Source organism: Maniola jurtina, chromosome 11 (assembly GCF_905333055.1).
Source record: "Maniola jurtina chromosome 11, ilManJurt1.1, whole genome shotgun sequence".
NCBI classification, from domain to species: Eukaryota; Metazoa; Arthropoda; class Insecta; order Lepidoptera; family Nymphalidae; genus Maniola; species Maniola jurtina.
In genome coordinates this window covers 3,933,845-3,954,911 of record NC_060039.1, presented here as the reverse complement: position 1 = coordinate 3,954,911, position 21,067 = coordinate 3,933,845, and the positions used below count along the sequence as shown (strand labels likewise).

The 21,067-nt window shown below is 36.4% G+C and overlaps 4 protein-coding genes across 6 annotated transcripts in view; 1 reads left to right on the top strand and 3 right to left on the bottom strand.

The window, feature by feature from the left end:
• LOC123869687 overlaps positions 1-3,784 on the bottom strand; it is a 13,073-nt gene extending 9,289 nt beyond the window's left edge. The window contains exons 1-6 of the mRNA XM_045912677.1: positions 3,419-3,784; positions 2,789-2,916; positions 2,078-2,117; positions 1,192-1,321; positions 847-924; positions 89-284 (exon numbers count right to left, since the gene is read on the bottom strand). Coding sequence (XP_045768633.1) covers positions 89-284; positions 847-924; positions 1,192-1,321; positions 2,078-2,117; positions 2,789-2,916; positions 3,419-3,555 — 709 coding nt within the window. The 5' untranslated portion in view covers positions 3,556-3,784. The remainder of the gene's footprint in view (positions 1-88; positions 285-846; positions 925-1,191; positions 1,322-2,077; positions 2,118-2,788; positions 2,917-3,418) is intronic.
• The window catches only part of LOC123869685 (leucine-rich PPR motif-containing protein, mitochondrial), a 23,885-nt gene extending 2,818 nt beyond the window's left edge, over positions 1-21,067 (bottom strand). Inside the window, exons 1-10 of one of the 2 annotated variants that reach the window (XR_006796946.1) lie at positions 20,766-21,067; positions 20,338-20,522; positions 19,981-20,179; positions 18,884-19,202; positions 16,859-18,415; positions 16,181-16,417; positions 15,294-15,440; positions 14,520-15,021; positions 13,968-14,186; positions 13,227-13,713 (exon numbers count right to left, since the gene is read on the bottom strand). Coding sequence is in view for 1 of the 2 variants with exons in the window: in XM_045912673.1 (XP_045768629.1) it covers positions 13,280-13,713; positions 13,968-14,186; positions 14,520-15,021; positions 15,294-15,440; positions 16,181-16,417; positions 16,859-18,415; positions 18,884-19,202; positions 19,981-20,179; positions 20,338-20,522; positions 20,766-20,899 (3,933 nt within the window). In the remaining variant the exon portion in view is untranslated. Of the gene's footprint in view, positions 1-12,224; positions 13,714-13,967; positions 14,187-14,519; positions 15,022-15,293; positions 15,441-16,180; positions 16,418-16,858; positions 18,416-18,883; positions 19,203-19,980; positions 20,180-20,337; positions 20,523-20,765 lie in introns of those variants that run through there. The other variant, XM_045912673.1, reaches the window with a different exon arrangement.
• LOC123869691 (DNA-dependent metalloprotease dvc-1) overlaps positions 7,256-21,067 on the top strand; it is a 29,174-nt gene continuing 15,362 nt past the window's right edge. Inside the window, exons 1-3 of one of the 2 annotated variants that reach the window (XM_045912684.1) lie at positions 7,256-7,544; positions 8,513-8,744; positions 9,449-10,841. In XM_045912684.1, coding sequence (XP_045768640.1) covers positions 7,375-7,544; positions 8,513-8,744; positions 9,449-10,825 — 1,779 coding nt within the window. In that variant the 5' untranslated portion in view covers positions 7,256-7,374 and the 3' untranslated portion in view covers positions 10,826-10,841. Of the gene's footprint in view, positions 7,545-8,512; positions 8,745-9,448; positions 11,847-21,067 lie in introns of those variants that run through there. The other variant, XM_045912683.1, reaches the window with a different exon arrangement.
• The window catches only part of LOC123869688 (ATP-binding cassette sub-family G member 1-like), a 76,636-nt gene continuing 63,647 nt past the window's right edge, over positions 8,079-21,067 (bottom strand). The window contains exon 12 of the transcript XR_006796947.1: positions 8,079-8,114. The gene's annotated coding sequence lies outside the window, so the exon portion shown is untranslated. The remainder of the gene's footprint in view (positions 8,115-21,067) is intronic.

Genomic DNA, 21,067 nt, shown 5'->3' with positions numbered 1-21,067 from the left:
GGTCTGGCTTTATCGTGCAACTTATCTGTGACGACTATGGATTTCTTGTGCAACTGATCGGTGAATAAATCGTGGCATCTGTACTTACATTTTCTAAACAGTGATACATCATGCTCAGATATCCTCTCCAGTTGCGCGGCGTCGTGCGGCGCGAGTCTGGATTTGTCGTGCGACTTCTCCGTGGACACTTCGAGCGGCAGATCGAGAGCGCTTTGTTGCATCATAGAGACCTCATGAGCCAACATCATCTCAACAGGATCTCGGTTGAGCTCCCCAAAACCATCCTGTAAATTTATAAAAAACAACAATGTATTGGTTATCTACTCGAATTTACAACTAACATTTTGATTGATCCAATGAGTATAGTACTTAATTACTACCTATAGGGTAAAAGTTAAGTACTTTAAGAATATAAGATAATCTGCACTTAAGAGGGCTCTCTCCGTCACTCGTTTCCACTCGTTTCATACAATCGTAGTTCCAATTTCATTTGAATATTAAGCAACCTAAGTCCATGAAATTTTGCAGACATATTCTAGAAACTAATATCTATGTCTGTGGTTTTCCAGATTTCTGTTAAAATATTCGGTTTCAAAGTTACGCTGTCTTAAAATTTTCATACAAATCTTGGAGCCCCTGTAATTTTAAAACTACATATTTTTAGAAAAATCTAAAACACCACAGACACAGATATTAGTTTCTAGAATATGTCTGCAAAATTTCATGGACTTTGGTTGCTTAATAGTCAAATGAAATTGGAACTACGATTGTATGAAATGAGTGGAAACGAGTGACGGAGAGAGCCCTGTTAATAGTATACGATATTATTTTATATTATATACTTACGTCTATCAACCGTATTTCTTGCAAAATTGGTTCTCTGAGTGTGATGTCTTCGACTCGGGCGATCATGTCCCGAGAATTCTGAAATAAAAGGGATTTACTTGGTAAAAAGTGTGAATTCCTATAGATTTCCTGGCAAAGAAACCTAAGTTTTTTATAAAATTATATTATGGTATTAAATGTTGCCCGCGATGTCTGGTATGATTTTCACTTTCACGTAGAAACTACTGGTTGGATATGGTGGAATGGAGATAGAAAGACATCCCATGGAATTTTTAACATTACATGTCCACGCTTACGAAGTCGCGGCCATCATTTAGTTTTCTATTTTTTTTTAAATGTTCCCACCTCTTGAATTTGCTCTAGGTTTACTTCATCCGGTGGCAACTCCTCAATGACAAGTGTGGGCTGGGCGTGGGCGCCCGCCGCCGCCGGCCGCCGCCTCCTGGGTACCGCTGGACGTTCCAAAAGTGAGGTCCTTTAAAGTTACAATGGAGAAAATCAGTGGTTTAAAGTGTTACTTTATAGGTGGTGATAGCTTAGTGATTAAGACGTCTGCCTCCTGTTCGGGAGCTTGGGGGTTCGATCCCGGCATGCATCTCTTACTTGTCCGAATTATGTGCGTTTTAGGCAATTAAGTATTACCTTGCTTTAACAGAAGGAAAACATCGCGAGGAAACCAGCATGCCTGTGAGATCTCCATAATGTACTCAAAGGTGTGTGAAGTCTTAAACAGCACTGGGCCAGAGTGGTGGACTATGCCCTAAACCCTTCTCATTCCGAGCCCTGTGCTCAGTAGTGGGTCATTGATCATGATGATGTTGAATGGTGTTTTTATTTATTTATTTAGAAAACTTTATTACACACAAAAACATATTACATACAGAAAACACTAGAAGAAACTATACTAGATAGTGCAAAGGCAGCCTCTCTCTCTCACACATACATCTCTAAGGAAAATCTCTTACAGGCAACTTTTGGTGTACAGATTTAGTGACCAGAGCGTGGGATGGTGCACAAAGTAAATTATTTTTAACCTGTCAGATTTTCCATACAAAAACTATCAATATATTAATTAATTCATCAGCTAACCTTTTTATTATTTTGAGGTAGGGCTGGCTGACACTGCCCTACCTCAAAATAATAAAATGCTAGCTCATTAATTTCTCATATCATAACATGGAGGGAACTGAAAACCTGCTACTATATTACCTGGTAATTATTTGGAACTCACTTTGGACTTCTAACTTTGATGCTAATGGTCATCACATCACCTGAAATTAGATAATAATTTAGAATTCAATAATAAAAATTTCAAAATGGCTGCCATGTAAATTAAAAAAAAATTAAAAGTACATCTTCTTGTAGGATGGTACTGAACCTTTGTGTGCAAGTTTGACTCGCACATTTCTTTATTAAAAAATATTCCTTGTTAAAGACATGACCAGTTTTCTTTATCCATACTTAATATTATAAATGCGAAAGTGTGTCTGTCTGTCTGTCTGCTACCTCTTCATGGCCCAACAGTTTAACTGATTCTGACAAAATTTGGTACAGAGTTAGCTTTATCCTGGGGGTGGACATAGGCTTTTTATCCCGGAAAATTAAAGCATACTCACGGGATTCCTAGACTGCTTAACTCATGAAATTTGGAACCGACGTAGCTTGCGTCCCTGTTATTGACATAGACAACTTTTTATATGGGAAAATCAAATAGTTCCCACAGGATCTTTAAAAACCTAAATCCACACAGACAATGTCGCTGGCATCCTCTAGTTAAAAATATTTCCTTCTAGAAGACATGACTGATATTACCCTTTCTCCTCCAAGTAAGTGCAAAGCTTGTGCTTGAAGTGGGAGAGAATGTAATGGATGAAAGTTGAACTGTCTTTTAGATTCCATTCCACTCTTTGAACATTGAGCTATTGAGTCTCGCTATACTCACGAATGAAAACTTCCACTTTTTTCTGATAAAGTCTTGCAAGCCCTCGGATTAGTTGCGAGCTGAGGCGGAGAGAAAATCTGCGTGATGACCGACCTGACTCCTCGTTCATTACTTTCTGCAATTGGTCACTGAAAAAAAAAGATAAGATAAGATCAATATTGGCCCTATTTGTTTATCGCAGAACATTTAATGCATCTGAACTAACATAAGGAAAAGTTTCTGCCATGTCTTAGCTAGAACTATATTTTGATGCAATTTATACAGTTACCTATATTTTTAATAGATTTTGTAGGGCAAAATGACAGCTTTTTTCCTATGTTCATACTAATTATTATTTAGTTTGGAAATCTATACATACATAATATTAGTATAATATGTAGTTAGTAACTTGCTCTATATACTTACAGCGTGTTGGGATTAATATAAATGATAGTTTTTTACAACAAAAAACAAATAAGTGAATTAAATTATATTAAAATTTATTTATAAGCACAACCCGCGAATACAATGAAATGGCGGCTGGCGGGAATTGCGTGAAAAATGAAGTTGGAGGCAGGACCGTGTTTGCCACTTCAAAAAGGGCGCATGCAGGCTGATGATGATGCCTAGATAGATAAATGAAGTAATTACCATATTTCGCGTATATCTTGAGACCAAAGTCGTTGATTACGATGGGTAAATTGTTCGAAACGTAAAGGCCATGAATCTGCAATCCAACACAAATAAAATCTGCCCCCTTTCCTCAGTGAGTCCACGGGATAGAACATTTTCAGTTTTTAATAATCAATATTCACAAATTAAAAATATCTAAATAGTAAATATGCACAAACAAAAAGAACAATGTTTGAAAGAGGTTCGCAATCACTTTGTTTGCAACAGAAAAAACTAATCACTGCCAGGGCCCAGGCGCCAGCGTCCTAAAACTTTACTATGAAAATGAAACTTTATGCAGTATGAATCGTAAAAAGTAAGTGACTGTCTCTTTCTCTGGGCGCCAAATGGCGCCAACGCTATTGAAATTTGAAATCTTTGGCGCCACTCCCCAGGTAACAGCCAATGCTGCCAACAACAAAGACTTTTTTTTTTCTCTCTCGTCTGGCTTTACAAAGATTGCCAATGTCAAGTTTGTAGTTATTTGTAACAAGTTAGTTAAACTATACAAGTATGGACCCCGTCTGTGCCGGCGCTCGCCGACATACGCACGGCACCCCCTTAGGGCGCTTTCCAGTCAGTTTTAACAAAAAAAAAACACGCCAAAAAGGCAGAGCACGCCCGCCAGTCAACACCAACACAGACGAAGTCCAACAAAGACTTTACACTTATTACTATGACTTACTAACTGTCACAGACTTAGTTCCTAACCCAACGATAACCATTGTGCAATAAGCATGTGCGCTGACCTCAGACTAAGAATCAAAATAATAATATAAAATAGTCTCAGAGAGCTGTCAAAATATATAGCTCAGCGGGTCGATCGCGTAAAACATAATTATATCAATCATTAAAGAACAGCATCAATGTCAAAACATGGTTTTGGCTCCACGTATCATTGAGACTGTCCGTAAAGGACCGTCGAGGACTAAAAAATTTCTGACATTGATGCAGTACACTATCGATAAAAATTTTGTATGAACACGACTGAAAATTGGTTCCACGTAGACTTTTGAAGTAAGATATCCGTAAAGGACTGCAACAAATGTTACGTCAAACTAGGCTTTCATTGATACAAGGCATGAGGTGTTATTTACGGTGACATATTATGTGGTATCCAAAGTCGTTTTACTACTCATATTTTTGTTAAAATATTTTAAAAAGCTTTTTTAAAATAATTTATCAAATTAACAAAGCAATTAGGATTATTATATGAAGTAAGATAATGTTAAAATCATTAAAGAATAATTTTTAGATTTAAAGTTACCTTTTGACACTTTCGTATGTTTGCACTTTGCCGCCAAAGGTTTGGTGTATTCAAGTTCAACTGCGAATTTCGTAGTAAAAACTTGGTAAAAACACCAAACTATTGTAGTTTTTGGATTAATTAGCTGCATAGGGTATATGTATTACATAAGATTTTTGTACCTACCTACTCAATAATAATTTGCGCCTGGGTAAATTCTGTTTATGATAATGGTGATAAGCATGTGGGAATATAGTACATATCTACTATTTTAGGTAGTTTAGTTTTCATAACTAAGTATTGTGTGTTTATGTGTAAGAAGTACCTACATACATAAATATTGCCTATACCAATTATTTGCAGATATTATAATTATGGCATCAAGGGCAATTATGTACGCTGAACTCAAGAGAAAAAAGCGTGCCCTTATACAGATCAGAAGATAAAATAGAGAAAACTCGTATAGAGGATGCCCGCGACTTGGTCCGCGTGGATTTGGGTATTTAAATATCCCGTAGGAACTGTACCGGGATAAAAAGTTGCCTGTGTCAATTTTATAGGGATGCAAGCTACCTCAGTACCAAATTTCATACAAATCGGTTAAGCGGATGGGTCTTTAGGAATTCCGTGGGAACGCTTTGATTTTCCGGGTCAAAAAGTAGCCTATGTCCATCATCCATCCCCCAGATATAAGCTAACTGTACCAAATTTCGTCAAAATCGGTTAAACTTTTGGGTCGTGAAAAGGTAGCAGACGGACAGTCTGACCCTTTCGCATTTATAATATTATAGTATGTAAGTATGGATTATTTACTCTGTATTACTAAATAAGTTTTTTTTAGATCCTAGCAGAAAAAAGGAAAACAAATAAAACACCAGTCAAAAACTAAAATATTATTTATTTATTTGAAATATATTATGTACATAGCATTAATGTAATTCAATTCAGTTAATAAAGGCTTATCTTAATATCTTGTTATTAATGGAATAAAAAAAAATGTTAGTTGTTAGGTGAACAATGGCTATGAAAAGGTTTCAAATATATTTGGATAAGTTTATTACTTCTTAAAGGCTGACGGTGCTGTGTGCTGGTTGGTGTGCTAACTTCTGGTATCTCAGTATCAACATGATAGACAGACTGAGAAACTTCTAATGCTAGTGAAATATGTAGCGGTTATGTGTAGCTTCTATTTGTGAAGGCTCCTCTGTTTGTTGTATAGTTGTCACTAAGCTGCTCATCAATAATGATTTCTCATATTGGTGATGTACAGTAGATGTACTTGGTTGAGTAGGCAGGTCAGGAATCTACAAATAAAATAAAAGTATTTTATACATAAATTCATAATACCTACTATTAAATATTTCTTTGAAAATTTAATATGCCTTTGTGTAACAGTAACCACTTAAAATTTACAGCTATTGCAGTATAATTATAAAACTTACAGTGGAATTTTAAAATAACTGTGATATACAGACTCAGACTGAACAAAAGTAAGTGTAATTGCCATAATACCTATGATTCATTTATTGGAATCTGGATTTTGGGTTCTCCCTCTACTGCCACGTTCCCAATTATACTTATATTGTTCTTCGATAGGGGTCAAAGAAGTGTTGAAATTTGGTTCACCTCCAGTGCCAGTGGCTGCTCGTCGCAAGTCTCCAGCCTTGCCTTTTGTGGGGCTCTTAAGCACTATCCGATACTTCAAAAAGTAATAAACATACTTATTTTCTTAATGGTTATAATACAATATATGACAATAGAATAGAACCTACTGCTATTATTCATAGTATTATAGTGGCAGTTTATACTTTAAATTATTATCATAATTGCAGCATACGTTCTTTGAATCAAAATTAGACGGTCAACATGCAGCTAAAACTAAAAAATCTGCCACAAAGCGCAATAGAGCTTGTGGCCGATATGTTTTGAATACTTACTCGCTTCCACTCCACGAAGGTTTAATACACCCTGCCCCCACAGAATTGAGCTTTCTGGAAAGCTCTTCCCATTATTAAGAGCTACCTGGCGGCCGAGAGGTCCTCCACCGAGCCCACCGAGTGCAATATTTGAGTTGCTTTCAGCAACTTCTAACAGAATCTCAAGCTGCCTCACAGACGCGGCCCTGTAGGGTGCCAGTTTCCTTTTTAGTTTCGACTTTTAAATTACTTTATTAGGTTTCGTCACAAAGTCAACTCAACGTAAAAGTGTAAATAAACAATACTCTATGAACCTAGAAGAACCACAAATTCACATATTCCGCGGCACGGGGCACAGACTCGTAATACTTTATTTCAATAGCTACAACGCAGTCAAGTTTGGAAGACTACTATGGCCGTATAGATTGCTAGGTTACCATAGATATTCAAATTAGTCGGATTATAAGTATGACCCACCACTAAAGTATCGATAGTCACGTGATTGCGACCTTTTGCTACATGATTGCGACCGATTGCTACAATCCTGAAAAAGCTTACGCGGTACCGGTTATAAGGACTGTAACGATAACGATCCTTAAGGATATTTTTGGATGTGAGATTGAGACAATTTTTACGCGATCGACCTGCAGGTGACTGGCCTGAATGGTGATGGAAAATACAAATAAGTTTTTTAATTTTGTCACGAGTGTTCAACAATATAATTCACCCATTAATATTTTCATTCAAAATTGAAAATACTTGACGTGGCGCATATGACTTTAAAGATGAATTTAAGCGATCCAGAGTTGGAATTAGTGGACCCGACTCCAAATGTCCACTCTCTATTCCTACATTTTGATCAAGTATTCTTCTGGACTAAGCTGGCCAGCAGGGCCGTGGTCCGTTGGAGTAAGCGGATGTATTCTTGTGCTGGGATATGTTCGTAAGTAAAATTAATAAATGTTCCTAAATTAAGTACATTTAAATGCCAAACTTTTATTTGCGCCGAATGTCCACTACTTCGTCCGCGTGAATATGTTTTTAAAAATTCCACGGGTTTTTTTTTCGGAATAAAAAGTATCCTATGTGTTCGGTCAGAGTAGAAGCTATCTCAATTCCAAATTTCAGCCAAATCGGTTCAATTAGGACTGCCAGATGCCCCGTATTTTACGGGTCACCCTATATTTCAGGGTATGATAGTACAGAAATTAGTAATTGCGAAAATAAAATACGGGGTAAATAAGCTCTCGCATTTTTTACAAATTCAGCTGGAGCTGGCTGTCAAAACCAAACTGACATTTTGTCAAGTAGAAAGAATATTTTACTTGTGCGGCAATGCGTGGGCCAACATCCACGTAGCTCAATATTGATACTGTGAAGGGGGAATAACAAACAGCAAACACCACATGGCTTGCCTGCCAAATGGAATGCTTCAAAGCATTGACAAGCATATGTAAACACTAAACACCCATCTACATGCTTGTGGTTTGCCACAAGCATCTGGCGCCAGCTTCAGGTTAGGCTAGAACTCACATCAAGAAAGCTTTGTTCAAAATTGGAATGGCCAATTTAGTGCATACTTATCCATCGCAAAGAGTTTGTTGATTCAGTAACAGTACAATGGTTGATACAGTGAGCATAAGTGATCTCCAACAAGTAAGATTCAGGGTTCTAGACATCACAATGACCGATCAAGATGTAAGGGTCAGGTTTTGATACAAATCAACTACTTAGCTAATTTAGACTAGCTGAATCACTCAGGTTTCACTCGCAGATTTCTGAGCATACTTAGTTAAGTTGGGGATCTTCAATATAAAGAAAACCTATTAACGAAAAGGGTATTATTAATTTTAGCTGTCATTGATGTTCTCACTAACAATAATATATATCTTTTTATACTTTGAATTTCAGATATGACAGAGGAGGACTCTGCGACATAGCCCTCAGTGAGCCATTACTCAAGCTACGCCCTCGCAAAGACCTGGTGGAAACCCTCCTTCATGAGATGATCCATGCGTATCTGTTTGTGACTTGCCGTGACCAAGATAGGGACGGGCATGGGCCAAATTTCAAAGAGCACATGCACAGGATTAACAAGGCTGCAGGTCTCAATATCAGTATTTACCATGACTTTCATGATGAGGTGATTTTTTTTATAAATAGGTTGTACACTTTTAATTCAAATTAGGTATGACAAGATCTGTAGGAAAACCAGAGTAACCAATATAGGTCAGTGGATTGTGAAGCTGAAGTGGTAATGGGTAGAGTACATAGTTTGAAAATCCTATAGGTGTTGGGATCCCAAGGTGCTAGAATGGCAACCTTGCACTGGAAAGTGCAGCATTAGAAGACCCCCACTAGGTGGACAGACAACATCAAACCAGTTGCAGGGAGCTGCTGGCATTCAGGCGGCACAAGTATGGTAGTGGAAGTTCCTGCAAGACACCTATGTCCAGCAGTGAATGTCTATCAGTTCACAATGATGATCATGATGATGAAACATAATTCTGAATAGGTATAAAAGAGGTCAGGAGATCAATGGTAAAAGTTATCAAAGTTTTTTAATACAAAGTTACAACAAGTTGTTTTCTATCAATCTCGTTATCCGGCTTAAATTGGTCAGTTTTGGGAAAGGGTGTTTGGTCAAACAGCTATACCTTTCATCTTAAGCGTTAGCCAATCAGAGTTGATTGACCAATGCAATGAGCTGTTGATGTCAAACTACAGCAGTAGGCCTCCAGCCTAGATGATCACCTAAAACCGCTTTTTATCTTCTTTAGTTTAAGTTTTCCCCATGCAGAATACTATATGACCAAAATAATCTATAAAAAATGAAAATCATTTTAGGTTGAACTATACAAAACACATTGGTGGAGATGCAATGGGCCATGTCACACTGTGAAACCGTATTTTGGGATTGTGCGTCGCTCGTACAACAGAGCTCCTGGGCCCTCAGATAGCTGGTGGACTAAGCATCAGAGAATATGTGGAGGTACTTTTGTAAAGATCAGTGAACCCGAAAATTACGGCAAGAATAAAAAGAATGTTGTCACTCCTAAACCTTGTGGTGATATCACTAAATTTATCAATATCACTAATAATAATGATACAGTAACAAAACCAATCCTAAAAGACTCTAATGTTATACCTGTTAAATCGAATTTCATAACAAAAAACAGTGGTAGTACAATTGTTGTTACTAAGAGAAATAATGTTATTTATAATCCTCAAGTTGTAAAACCACCTGTTTTTAGTGGTAAAGGTCAAACAATTAGCGGTACAAGTAGGATAAACTCATTAGATGTTGCTGAAACTGTTAGAAATGTTTGGGCTAATAAACAGTTATCACCTACTTTGCCTAGTAAAAATAATACTAAAACCCAAGTACCAAGAAGAAACAGTGTCGGTACAATCACAGCCAAACCCAGTAAACATAAAGGGGATAGTTTACATATTCTATCCCCACCAAGTAAAATAACGAAAATCGATGATTATTTTAAAAGTACTGCTACATCATTACTCAAAGATTTGTATGGCAAAGATTTCGAAATTAAGGAAACTAACAGTAATAAAAGATTATCAGTTGTACCTGTTAACACTGATTTAGTAGATTGTCCGGTGTGTAATGAAAAAAAAAGTAGTGAAGAAATAAATAGACATTTAGATGAATGTTTGAACAAAGAAGTAATTAAAAGTATTAGTGATAGTGATGATAATAAGGCTGTAATAGATGTTACATTAGAAACAAATAAACTAAACAATTATGATAATTCCTTAGATAGTGATAAACAGAAATCTGTTAATGTCAAAAAAGAAAACGATATAGTACAGCTTGCTGATTGGAATGCAAATATTTGTATAAAAAATGAAATAGAAGACAAGTCAGATAATCCAAAAATTAAAACAGAACCCAGTACCAGTAAAAGTTCTAGTGTTTTAATAACTATAAATGATCAGAAATGTCCATGTTGTAGTATTATAGTCAGCAAGTCAATAAATGAACATTTAGATGAATGTTTAGCCTTTTTTGATGACAATACAGAAGCACCAATAGAGGGTGCGTCAACGAGTGCGAGCCATACAATTGTTATAGATGATGATGATGACATATTAGATGAAACTTTGACATTGAATGAGACTGGTACAAAGTTCCCATGTCCGTGCTGTTTACAAATGATTGAACAAGATGATATGAATAATCATTTGGATTTATGTTTGAGTTAAATTTTGTTGTTTTTAAACCAAGGCAACTGTTATTAATTGTTAGTTTATAATTAATTATTATGTTACCAGTCCTGCATTTGAATTCCCATTGTTAGTTACTTTGGTTAAGAGTTGTGATCAGGCTAAAGTCTAAACTGTATTGAACTTATCTACTTATTATTTTTGTGCTAGTCATCAAATAATTATGAACTTAAATATAAACAGCTCTCCTGTAAAATTGACAAATTGTGTAATTCAAGTAATAGTAGAATTGTGAGCTAGGCCCATTATTATGCTTATCTATAGGCTTGTTTCATGTCAATGCAATTGCAGCTGATAAAATAATAATAATAAGGTGCTAGCTAGGATGATAGGATCTGTATTAGCCATTTTGACCAATGTTATAGGGATACAAATTTAATTATTAAATTATTTGGGACATAAAAAAATGGCAAATAATACACAGACAAATACAGATTGTAATTTTTTTGTTATGATTCTAGATAGGAACTTCATTTGCAATTCTTTTCTTCATAATTCAAAGGTTTCTTAAAAAAATTGGTTGTCTGTAAAGTCGGTTTACTGACGATAGTTGAACGTGACAACAAAGGCCGATTGTGCTTCTTTGTCGCTCGTTCCGCGCTCTCGCTTGCACTTCAAGCCTTACATGGAACGCCTCAGAGCGAGGTAACACCGCATGATTCATGTTTTTTCGTGCGTGCAGCCGGCTCTATCGAATTATAAGACTTTGTCACGTCAAAAATACTGTGGGAACAATTTTTCTGGAAAGTATCTCTGTAGCAAATATCAAAATGTGTTAAACGGATAGGCCTGGAAAAGGTAAAAGACTGACTAACTTGAGTATTATGGGGTTATGACTAACTTTCTATATAGGTTTAAAAGAGTTTATTTTCTCACAAAAAACAAGTTCACTTATATGAGAATAATTCCAAATATCAATATAGAAATAACATGATCTTTAAAGGTACGGTGACTATACAATAATATATTTAAACAATATTTCAAAACGCGTCAAACACAATCACACTAATATTATAAAGGCGAAAGTTTGTGTGTGTGTGTGTGTTACTCCTTCACGCAAAAACTACTGGACGGATTGGGCTGAAATTTAGAATGGAGATAGATTATACCCTGGATTAGCACATAGGCTACTTTTTATCCCGGAAAATCAAAGAGTTCCCACAGGAATTTTAAAAAACCTACATCCACGCGAACGAAGTCGCGGGTATCAGCTAGTAGAGAGATAAATATGTCTATTTATCTATCTATTGTCTCGCAATGCTTTTTGTATTAGATACATATTATAAAAAATATGTCAATCAAACGTTTTTATACTGCGAGGGCCGAGGAGATTTGGAAGAAGTTCAAAGCACTTTTTCTAAATAAAAACACAAAAAAATAACTTGTAATAATTTATTTTAGACTAGTTACTAAAATACTCACACGGAATCTTATGGAACCAATCACATCTAGATATACGTCATGATACACAATTCTTTAGTCTTACAATAAAATTAATGAAATATGATTGTCTCTAATCTAATTTATGAAAGTGCATACTTCTTGTAGAGCTTGGCGTTACAAGAAGTACAATACAAATAATTATATTTTGTTGCTGTTATTTTTTATAATACCTAATATTATGTTGATTTACAGGAAAAAAATATAATCATGCCACATTTAAATTTTTTTTCAGTGTTTTATTTAACAAGGACAAATCCACTCCTTTATTTAGGAACTGGGACCTTTATTAAAATAGAAGTTCACGCTTTACAAAAAATTGAACACGACGCGAGGTCAATAAATGTTTAAAAAAAGAATTTAAGTCTCCTTAGGGCCTGCGCAGACGAGAGATTATTGTCAGCGGAGGACAAAGTCCCTCATCTCTACGGTACCAGTACGGTATTTCACCGTATTATTTATTATATTAGTCCATCGGGTGCGCTACTCGATGCAGTTCGTAGTAATCCATTTTTGTCCTCTGCAGGCAAAAGTCCCTCATCTGCACAGGCTGTTAAACATTTTTTCTGTATCCTAGATTTTAAGTCTCCATACTGTCACAATTATATAAAACAAAGTAAAAAAAAAAAAAATATTATGTATCTAATCTAAGTGCAGAATTATTAAGGAACAAGAATAATTAAGTATTATTTATTTTTGTCCGAACTTATTTGGAATTAAATAGATTTAATGTTATAATTAAGACTACAGATGCTGTCAAAAAGAGCTATATAAGCGAAATATTTACTGACAAACCAATAGTGCGGCAGGACAGACACCGTGGTGCCTCAATCGCTCACAGTACAGTTTCAAGGTGTTTTTTTTACCTGATGCAAACTATATCGCAAGTTGGATACCCTTTTAAGTAATGAAATTTAAGGTTTAGTTGCAAGCAGTTAACAATTTGATCTTGAAAAAACCTAATTATTTATCCAAAATTTATATATAACTAATTTACATGATATTATAGTCGAACGTTTTCCCATTCGCTTCTAACGCTTCTTTCAACCTTTTGATGCTAGTTTTATTTAGATTTTCGCTCGCGATTCCACTGTTTAAGGCGCGATCCAATACTTCTTTTGCCTCGTCGATTTTGTTATCGACCAAATAGAAGTTGATCAATCTCGAGTAAGCATTACCAACAGATGCTGGGGAAATTTGTTTATTAGTTTTCAGGAGTTCAATTAATTTCTCTATTCTCTGTGGTTCCCGCCTCGTGTGACTTTCTTGAAGAAGTCTTCTGAACACAACTACGCTTGCGTCTTGTAAACATTTCTTCCATAGAGAATCGGCTTCACTGTCTTTGTCTGCTAATAGATATTCCATCCATAGTAAGTTGGCGGGTAGAACGTGACCTTTTGACGCTGCCAATTCTGCAACTTTGTGACCTGGAAACGGGTAAAATAATAATTGAATCTACGCTTAGCACTTGAAGTATTATTTTGCCATGAACAGTTCCTAAACCCTTATTATTTAGGAGTATTCTACTCTGTGTCATAAAAGTTGATGAGTTGGATCTTGTAGAAGTCGTTGCCTGCCCCAACAAGACACAAGATGAATATCACTACCAACAGTTCCTGAATCCCCATAACTTAGGCTATTATTCTTTATTTAAAAAAAAAGCGTATTTCAATTCCCTTACATTTGGTAGCCAAGTCCTCATTTTGGACCGCCTTGGCCAGCGCACTGCTTCGAGGGAACTTCCTCAAAGCAGTTACAATCTCCTCATCAGTAGTGGCAGACTCCACGGCGTTCAGTACATTGTCGACGTGTTGGGCGCCGTTGCCCTTCGTGAATACAGCAAGGGTCAGCTTGTCGTCGTACGTCACGTTGCGACGCATCGCCTCGTTGAGATGTTTACCTGCAAACGAGATAAGTTAACAGGGCTCTCTCCGTCACTCGCTCCATACAATCTTAGTTCCAATTTCATTTGAATATTAAGCAACTATTAATTATTATTAGTTTTTGAGATACAGTTAGATTACAACTCATTTAGTCTACGAGCTAAAGGTCTTTGTGACACGCGGACAAACAGACAGATAGACAGCACAGTGACATTAATAGGGCTCTGTTTTTACACTGGGTACGCCCTAAAAACGCGAAACAGGTGGGGTGGTAAAAACTGCCGATAGTTGGCTCTAATAGGTAGTGAATAGTTATGAATTATATGTATAAGAAATAAAAAGATGTTTACCTAAAGCCTGAATTTTTTCCACTTCACCCTGCTCTGCTAAGTGTTTCAATAGGAACTTAAGGACATTCGTCTTAGGGAAAACACCATCTTCGATCGACTTTAACGCGTACTCCAGAGCCTGCGAAGTTTTCCCATCTTGGGTTAATTTCTCTATTTGCGCTGTTACGTCTTTCTTCACTGGTTTTGGTTGTTCGTTCTCGGATTTCTTAGTTTGGATCACAGTTTTTGTTTGTTGTGGTTCTGGTTTCGGTGCAACTTGTTCCGGTATTACGAATGGGATTTGTCTATCCTTGGATTTTAAGTGGTTTCCGAGATATATCAGGAATTGATCGCTCGGCACTTCACCCTCTTCTTGTAATACTGTCCAGAGACCTAAGGCCTTGTCGGTTTCATTGGCTTTGCAATATGTTACGAGTAAGTGGTAGAAAATGTTTGAACGATCGATGTGCGAGAGCTCTTTTGTTGCTTCGAGGAGGCCTTCTAGATATTCAGATTTTCCCTCCTGAAAATTATAAAAAACATATAGTTGTATTAAAAATTTCCACAATTTGCATGTGCATCTGGCACAACGAGTGGTCGAAACTTATACTAGACATATTATACCAGTTGTATACCATGGAGAGTGAATTTGGGATGTTGCCTATGTCAAAAGTAGCTATTATATTTTCTTGAAGCGACTGACTTGACTAGTTTCTTGTTGTTATCGTTGGCGTGCTTAGATAAGGGAGGGTGGAATATGAAACAACTGCCGTTAAAGGTAGTTTAGCAGCGTACCTCAACGTATCGCAGGCAGGCGTCGGTGAGGCGCTTGTGTCGCGTCTGCAGTCCAGGTGTCTCGAGGATGCGTCTCGCTTGTCGCAGACGTCCGCACTCCACAAAAGCTAGCACGAGGTCGTGGAGGATGTTTACTTCGCCGTGAATCTACAAAACAAATATGTACTTATTTTAATAGAGTATATCTGCATTGTATTTATTCTGTCTTGAATCGTACATCGTTTGTACGTTTATTGAGCGAGGAAATTGTCGAAAGATTGTTGCTTCCTCGAAGCTGTGGGACTACAAGCCTAGATGACTCCTCCTGGCGAATAAAATATTTTAGATGTTAATTGCTAACTACCTAACATACTCGTACGTTGGCCTTAATAGCCTAACCGAGAGGATAAATTGCATGTTGAAATGTTGCATTTATAATGTTACTTTTTACCGTTGGCACCCTTCGGGTGGGTACGGAATCCTATTACTAAGACTCCACTGTGCGTCTGTCAGTAAGCGGGCTATATCTCGGGAACCGTAATAGGTAGACTTGAAATTTTCAGAGTGTGTATTTCTATTGCTGCTATAACAACAATTAAAAAGACTTTCAAAATGGCCACCATACACCAACATATTTGTATAGGTGCCCATTTTTTTTTTTGCAAAGGAGTGCATCACACTATATAATATAAAGGTGAAAGTTTGTGTGTATATGTTTGTTACTCTTTCACGGAAAAACTACTGAACGGATTTGTCTGAAATTTTAAAGTGAGATAGATTATACTCTGGATTAACACATAGGCTACTTTTTATCCCCGTAAATTAGAAGAGTTTAAAAATTCGGGATTTAAAAAAACCCATATCCACGCGAAAGAAGTCGCGGGCGTCAGCTAGTATCATATAAGTACCTGTGTGCTGAGGTCAGCTAGCCATTGCAATTTTGTTGCATCCTCCTTCAATATGAGAGCTTTCATCAACTCTCCCTTCCACGGCGTGCTTCTATACTTCTGGCAGCAAAGTTCGAACTCTTTCAAGGCACTTTCTATGTCGTCTTTTAGTAAGTGGACCTTTATTAATGGCCCCAGAATGACGTTAGAGGGCTCTATGAATCCGTTGTCTATGAGCACTGCAGTCATTTCTTTAACCTGTAATTTTTTTAAAGAATATTAGGCAGGTTAACTTGACTACAGGTAGAAAAAGCTAACTCTGTTGTAGTGTGTTTTGAAGCACATAAGAAGGCAAACGTTCTTTCATAAAATTCAGATACTTTCTTACATAAAATGTAGCTATTAACATGTCTGTATGTATACAGAATTTCAAAATTTGCAATGCCAAACACATCTATGAAATCATAGGCAAAAGCTAATGTAAAATGAAGCACAAGTGTCCCAGCATCACTATAGTTCGCGACAGGTCGAAATGGCAATCGGGGTGGGCAAGCTGCATGAGAGCTTTGAAATACATAGACTAAAAAAAAGTTCCCAATGCTATACTATCTTCAAAGATTGTGTAATAGTGCTTTATGGTAAAAAAAAACATATAAATAAGGATGTTTAGTAAGTGTAACATGATTGTGATCAACTTACCTTAGCCTCATCCTTTGTTTCAGCCAAACAGTTCAGCATCTGCCACGCTTTAGAGTTCAGTAAGAAACTTGTATTCTCAACGTCACTTGAAGACTTGTTCTCCTTAAGGAATTGGACAGCTTCATCAAATCTATTAGCCCGTACCAATGCATACGCCATCTGAACGCTTTTGTACTTGTTCAATACAAATTCAGGATCTTTTGCGGTTATCTGAGCTTTCATTTCAAACGCTTTATCAATCAAATCGTTGGTGCAGTAGAATTCAAACAACTGTGCAAGTGTGTACAAATTTAGTTCAAAGTCTGCCTGAGATTTAAAGTCTTCAACAAGGCTGTTCACCTTTTCAACATTGTTTTCTTGGATATACGCTTGAAGCACTTGTTTTCGTAACCTATTTATGTTGTTGCCATCTTTGCTTTGGACTTGTTCCAATAGTTTTTCCAGCTGTGCTGCCGATCGCGTACCTTGGTTACGGCGTGAATTCTCTAAAGGCGCAATTTCCAAATCTGGAGATGTCAACTCTGTAAGAAGTTCAGATATACGAGTTGTCATATTATTGCCCAGAAATTGTTGAATATCTTCAGCAGCTGCAGTACTTATTCTCAGTCCTTTAGCCAATGCTTTAGTTAATAGCGCCTCTACCATATTATCTCTTGCGACAACTTTGATACCGCTTTTCAATGTACGGCCTATTTCATTTGTTGTAACGTTTTCATCAGTTAAATCCTCATTTGAGACATCTTCTTGGGGTGTGACCGGACCACTGCTTATGACGTGAAGTATATTAACAAAGGAGTTAATATCTTTCGTTTTGTTAAACGCGTTTATAAGCGGGCGTCTTATTAAAGCAAACTGCCCTCTTGGACGATAGTTAAACGCTATGTTAGCGGCTTTTTGTATTTCCCCAGCATGTAAAAGTTCAACCATTACATTTCTCGCACTATGGAATATCGGTACATTAGCCAGTTGTAGCTTCGTGATTATATTTTGCGGAGTATCAGTCTCCATCATATAAGGAATGACGTAATCTCTAAGAGCTTCCCCAGTTGGTGTTAGACCTTCATTGGCCATATTGCGAAGGATTTGCAAAAGACCTTCTTCGTCGCGCTCTTTGCCTTTTTGTACTAGGAGGGGCCAATAGTAATGTTGCCTTATTTCCATGCCGTCTTTTTGGAGTTCTTTGAAGAGTTTTAGGGCTAATTCAGTGCGTCCTTGATTCAATGATGCTTCTGTCGCAATGTATAACGCATTAGGTACAAGACCTTCGTCCTGAAGTTCCCTACAAGATTGAATTATTTCATCGGCAGATTTCTTTACTTTTAACAAATGTTTTATGTAGAAAGCACCTTTGAACATTGTGTCTTCTTGGTTTGAAGCTTTGGGCATTGTTTTCATGACTTTCTTGGCGATATCCTCATGACCTTTGTTCAGGAGCTTGAGAATGAGGTTGCACACTTCTTGGTTGTAGCCGGCGGATTTGTGTAAGTGAGGGAATATCTGTTCAACTTTATCCCCATGACCACCCAGAGCTAGTTGTTCTACAATATCTAGTAAATCCTAAAAACAATGATCAATATTATTATTTATGACTGTAATGTTACCTATGTGGGTTGCTTTTCTAACCAAAACCAATTGGGTTGGGAATATGTTGAGGTTGGGATTTTTTTTTCTTAATACTAACTCAGGTATGATCCATTGGAGGCTTCGGGCGCGGCTATTTACCATCCTACCAGTCAAACCATACTAGCAAGTGATTTAATAATGCACAAATTTGGATTTGAGGTATGAGTTGAAAAAATATGTTCATCTACTTCTCCTTAAGTTGGCTTCTATCTTAGACTGTATTTTCACTTACTTTCTGCAAACTAATTAGAAATAGTGTGACAATTGCAATCATCTCTGGCTACAGGCCAGAATGTACAAATTATATAGCAAAAAATATGTCGTAAATTCAGCCAATTACAACAATTGCGATTATCACAATATTATAATTATAACTTCAGTTTCAGGTCCTCTCTTACTTACCTTATCAGTCAAATGATTGTCTTCTTCCTTAGCAGCTGTGATAATATTTTCTACATTAACAATATCTCCCTGCTTTGCATAACCACATGCTAACAAAGCATATGTACGATTGGACGGTTTCAGACCAGCTCCTGCCATGGTATCTAAAACTGCCTTCGCACCATCAGTGTCTCCGTGGAACGCATGGCCCATGATAAGGGCATTGAGAACTGGTTCGGACACTGGCATGTTTAATTCCCTCATTTTCTCCAGGACTTTAGTGGCGCCATCTACGTCACCTTCTTGGCAGTAACGCCACATGAGTCTTTGGTATGTCACCCTGTTCAATATTTCAAATTAATTCATGGACATTCAGTTACAGTAACACATAAAAACATAAATTGCATTCTAACCCACAAACCCCTAAAGTACGAAAAATGATATTATAATATACCTAAATGTATTTCCGGAAATTGCCTTCAAGTGTAGGTAGACACCTAAATAAATTGAAAATACATAGTACTTAACATGCGCAATTTATCATCTGAAATTCTCAAGAGCTCCATTGTGATAACATGGAAACAATATATCACTACTGGATGTCACACATCGCTTAGATGAGAAGTTATTTTTCAACTGCACCAACAGGTGAGGCATGCTCTGTGTTGCCAACTACTTTCCAAAAAATGTGCTAGATTTTGCTAATTTTGTTATAAAATGGCACTAAATCATTGTAAAAAAATCTTAACTAGTGTTTTTAAAAGCTATCTATGGTTATCACAAAAAACTAACTTAAAAAATTGAAAAAATTAGGTTGTGTATACTGTCTCCCCAGATTAACTAATGTTAAATAAAATGTTAATTAAAGGAATACATTACATATTTATATGTTATATATTGTATCAAATACATTTGTTCATAAGTCAAATTTTAAGCACTGAAATATCAAAAGATGCACTAGTTCTAATACCTAAAACACTAAGTTGGCACATTGCATGTTCTACTGGATTAGTGTTTTTTACATAAAAATTAAACTGTTCATTCAGTGAAAGTAAGCTAGTAAGTTTAGTGTTCTACTTAATAAATACTGCCTGTAAAAACATTGTAAGAAACAGTACCTATTTGGTTGCAAGCCTTTCTTTTCCATTTCTTCCAGGAATTTTGCCGGAGAGAAGGGATGTTCATTCTCAATATAGACTCTGAGTAGAGCATTGTAGTGGGAGACATCCATGGGTATACCCCTTTCTGTCAATACATTCCATATCTTCTGAACAAGAAGGGTTCTTTGCTCAGGCAGTTCTTCAGGTACAAGGTCCCCTAAAATATTTTTGTTCCAAAAATGTTAAACATTAAGTAAGTACTTAAAAATCATTCTATAAAAATACCAACCATTCCATATTCTACATTTGCCTGAATCTTAACAAGTCCTAGATATTAGACTTATCAAAGTATATATTATTAAAACAAAATCTCACCACAACATCTGATAACCAATAATGATTGTGAGCTAGTAATGTCATGATTGGCTCGTAGCTCATCAAATACTTCATCTATATCCTTTTTTGTGATTCTCCCAAATTTCCTCACCTCCAGGTCCAACTTCTGGAGTAATGGATCGAGGCTCTCACTTTTTCTAGTGGCATAATCTCGTAGGAGGACACTAAAATAGAAAAGTATGTAAAATATTTAATGTATGCAACAGTCAACTACAAAATATAGATAACTTAGCTTAGGGCATAGAATTCTAGACTAATCCTGCTTAAGATGTGTTGGTAGGTATAGATTGATAATAATATTCATTATCATAAGTTACACAACTATTTAGAACTGCTTGCTAAATTGCAGGTTATTTATTGTCTTGTGCTTGATTTATCATTATTGTATAAAGTCGGATTGAACTTACTTGTTAGAAGCACTCAAAGCCTTTGGGTTGATTAATAAATTAGCATCTGCAGTCTTAGCAGAGTTTAATATCAAAGTTCTTGCCGCACCAGTAAAATATCGCACAAGTTTTGTTGATCGCAAAAGAGACGACATTTTAGTATAAAATTAAGAATTAACACATTAATGTTTTTCAAAACACAATTGTTTTATCTCGGTCTTTTTCGTATTTAATGAACTATTTTTCTATCTTTAATTTCTGTCTCGCTGCTCGACAATTTTTAGGTTATCTCATGTTATGTCATTTCAATTTTTAATCTTGAC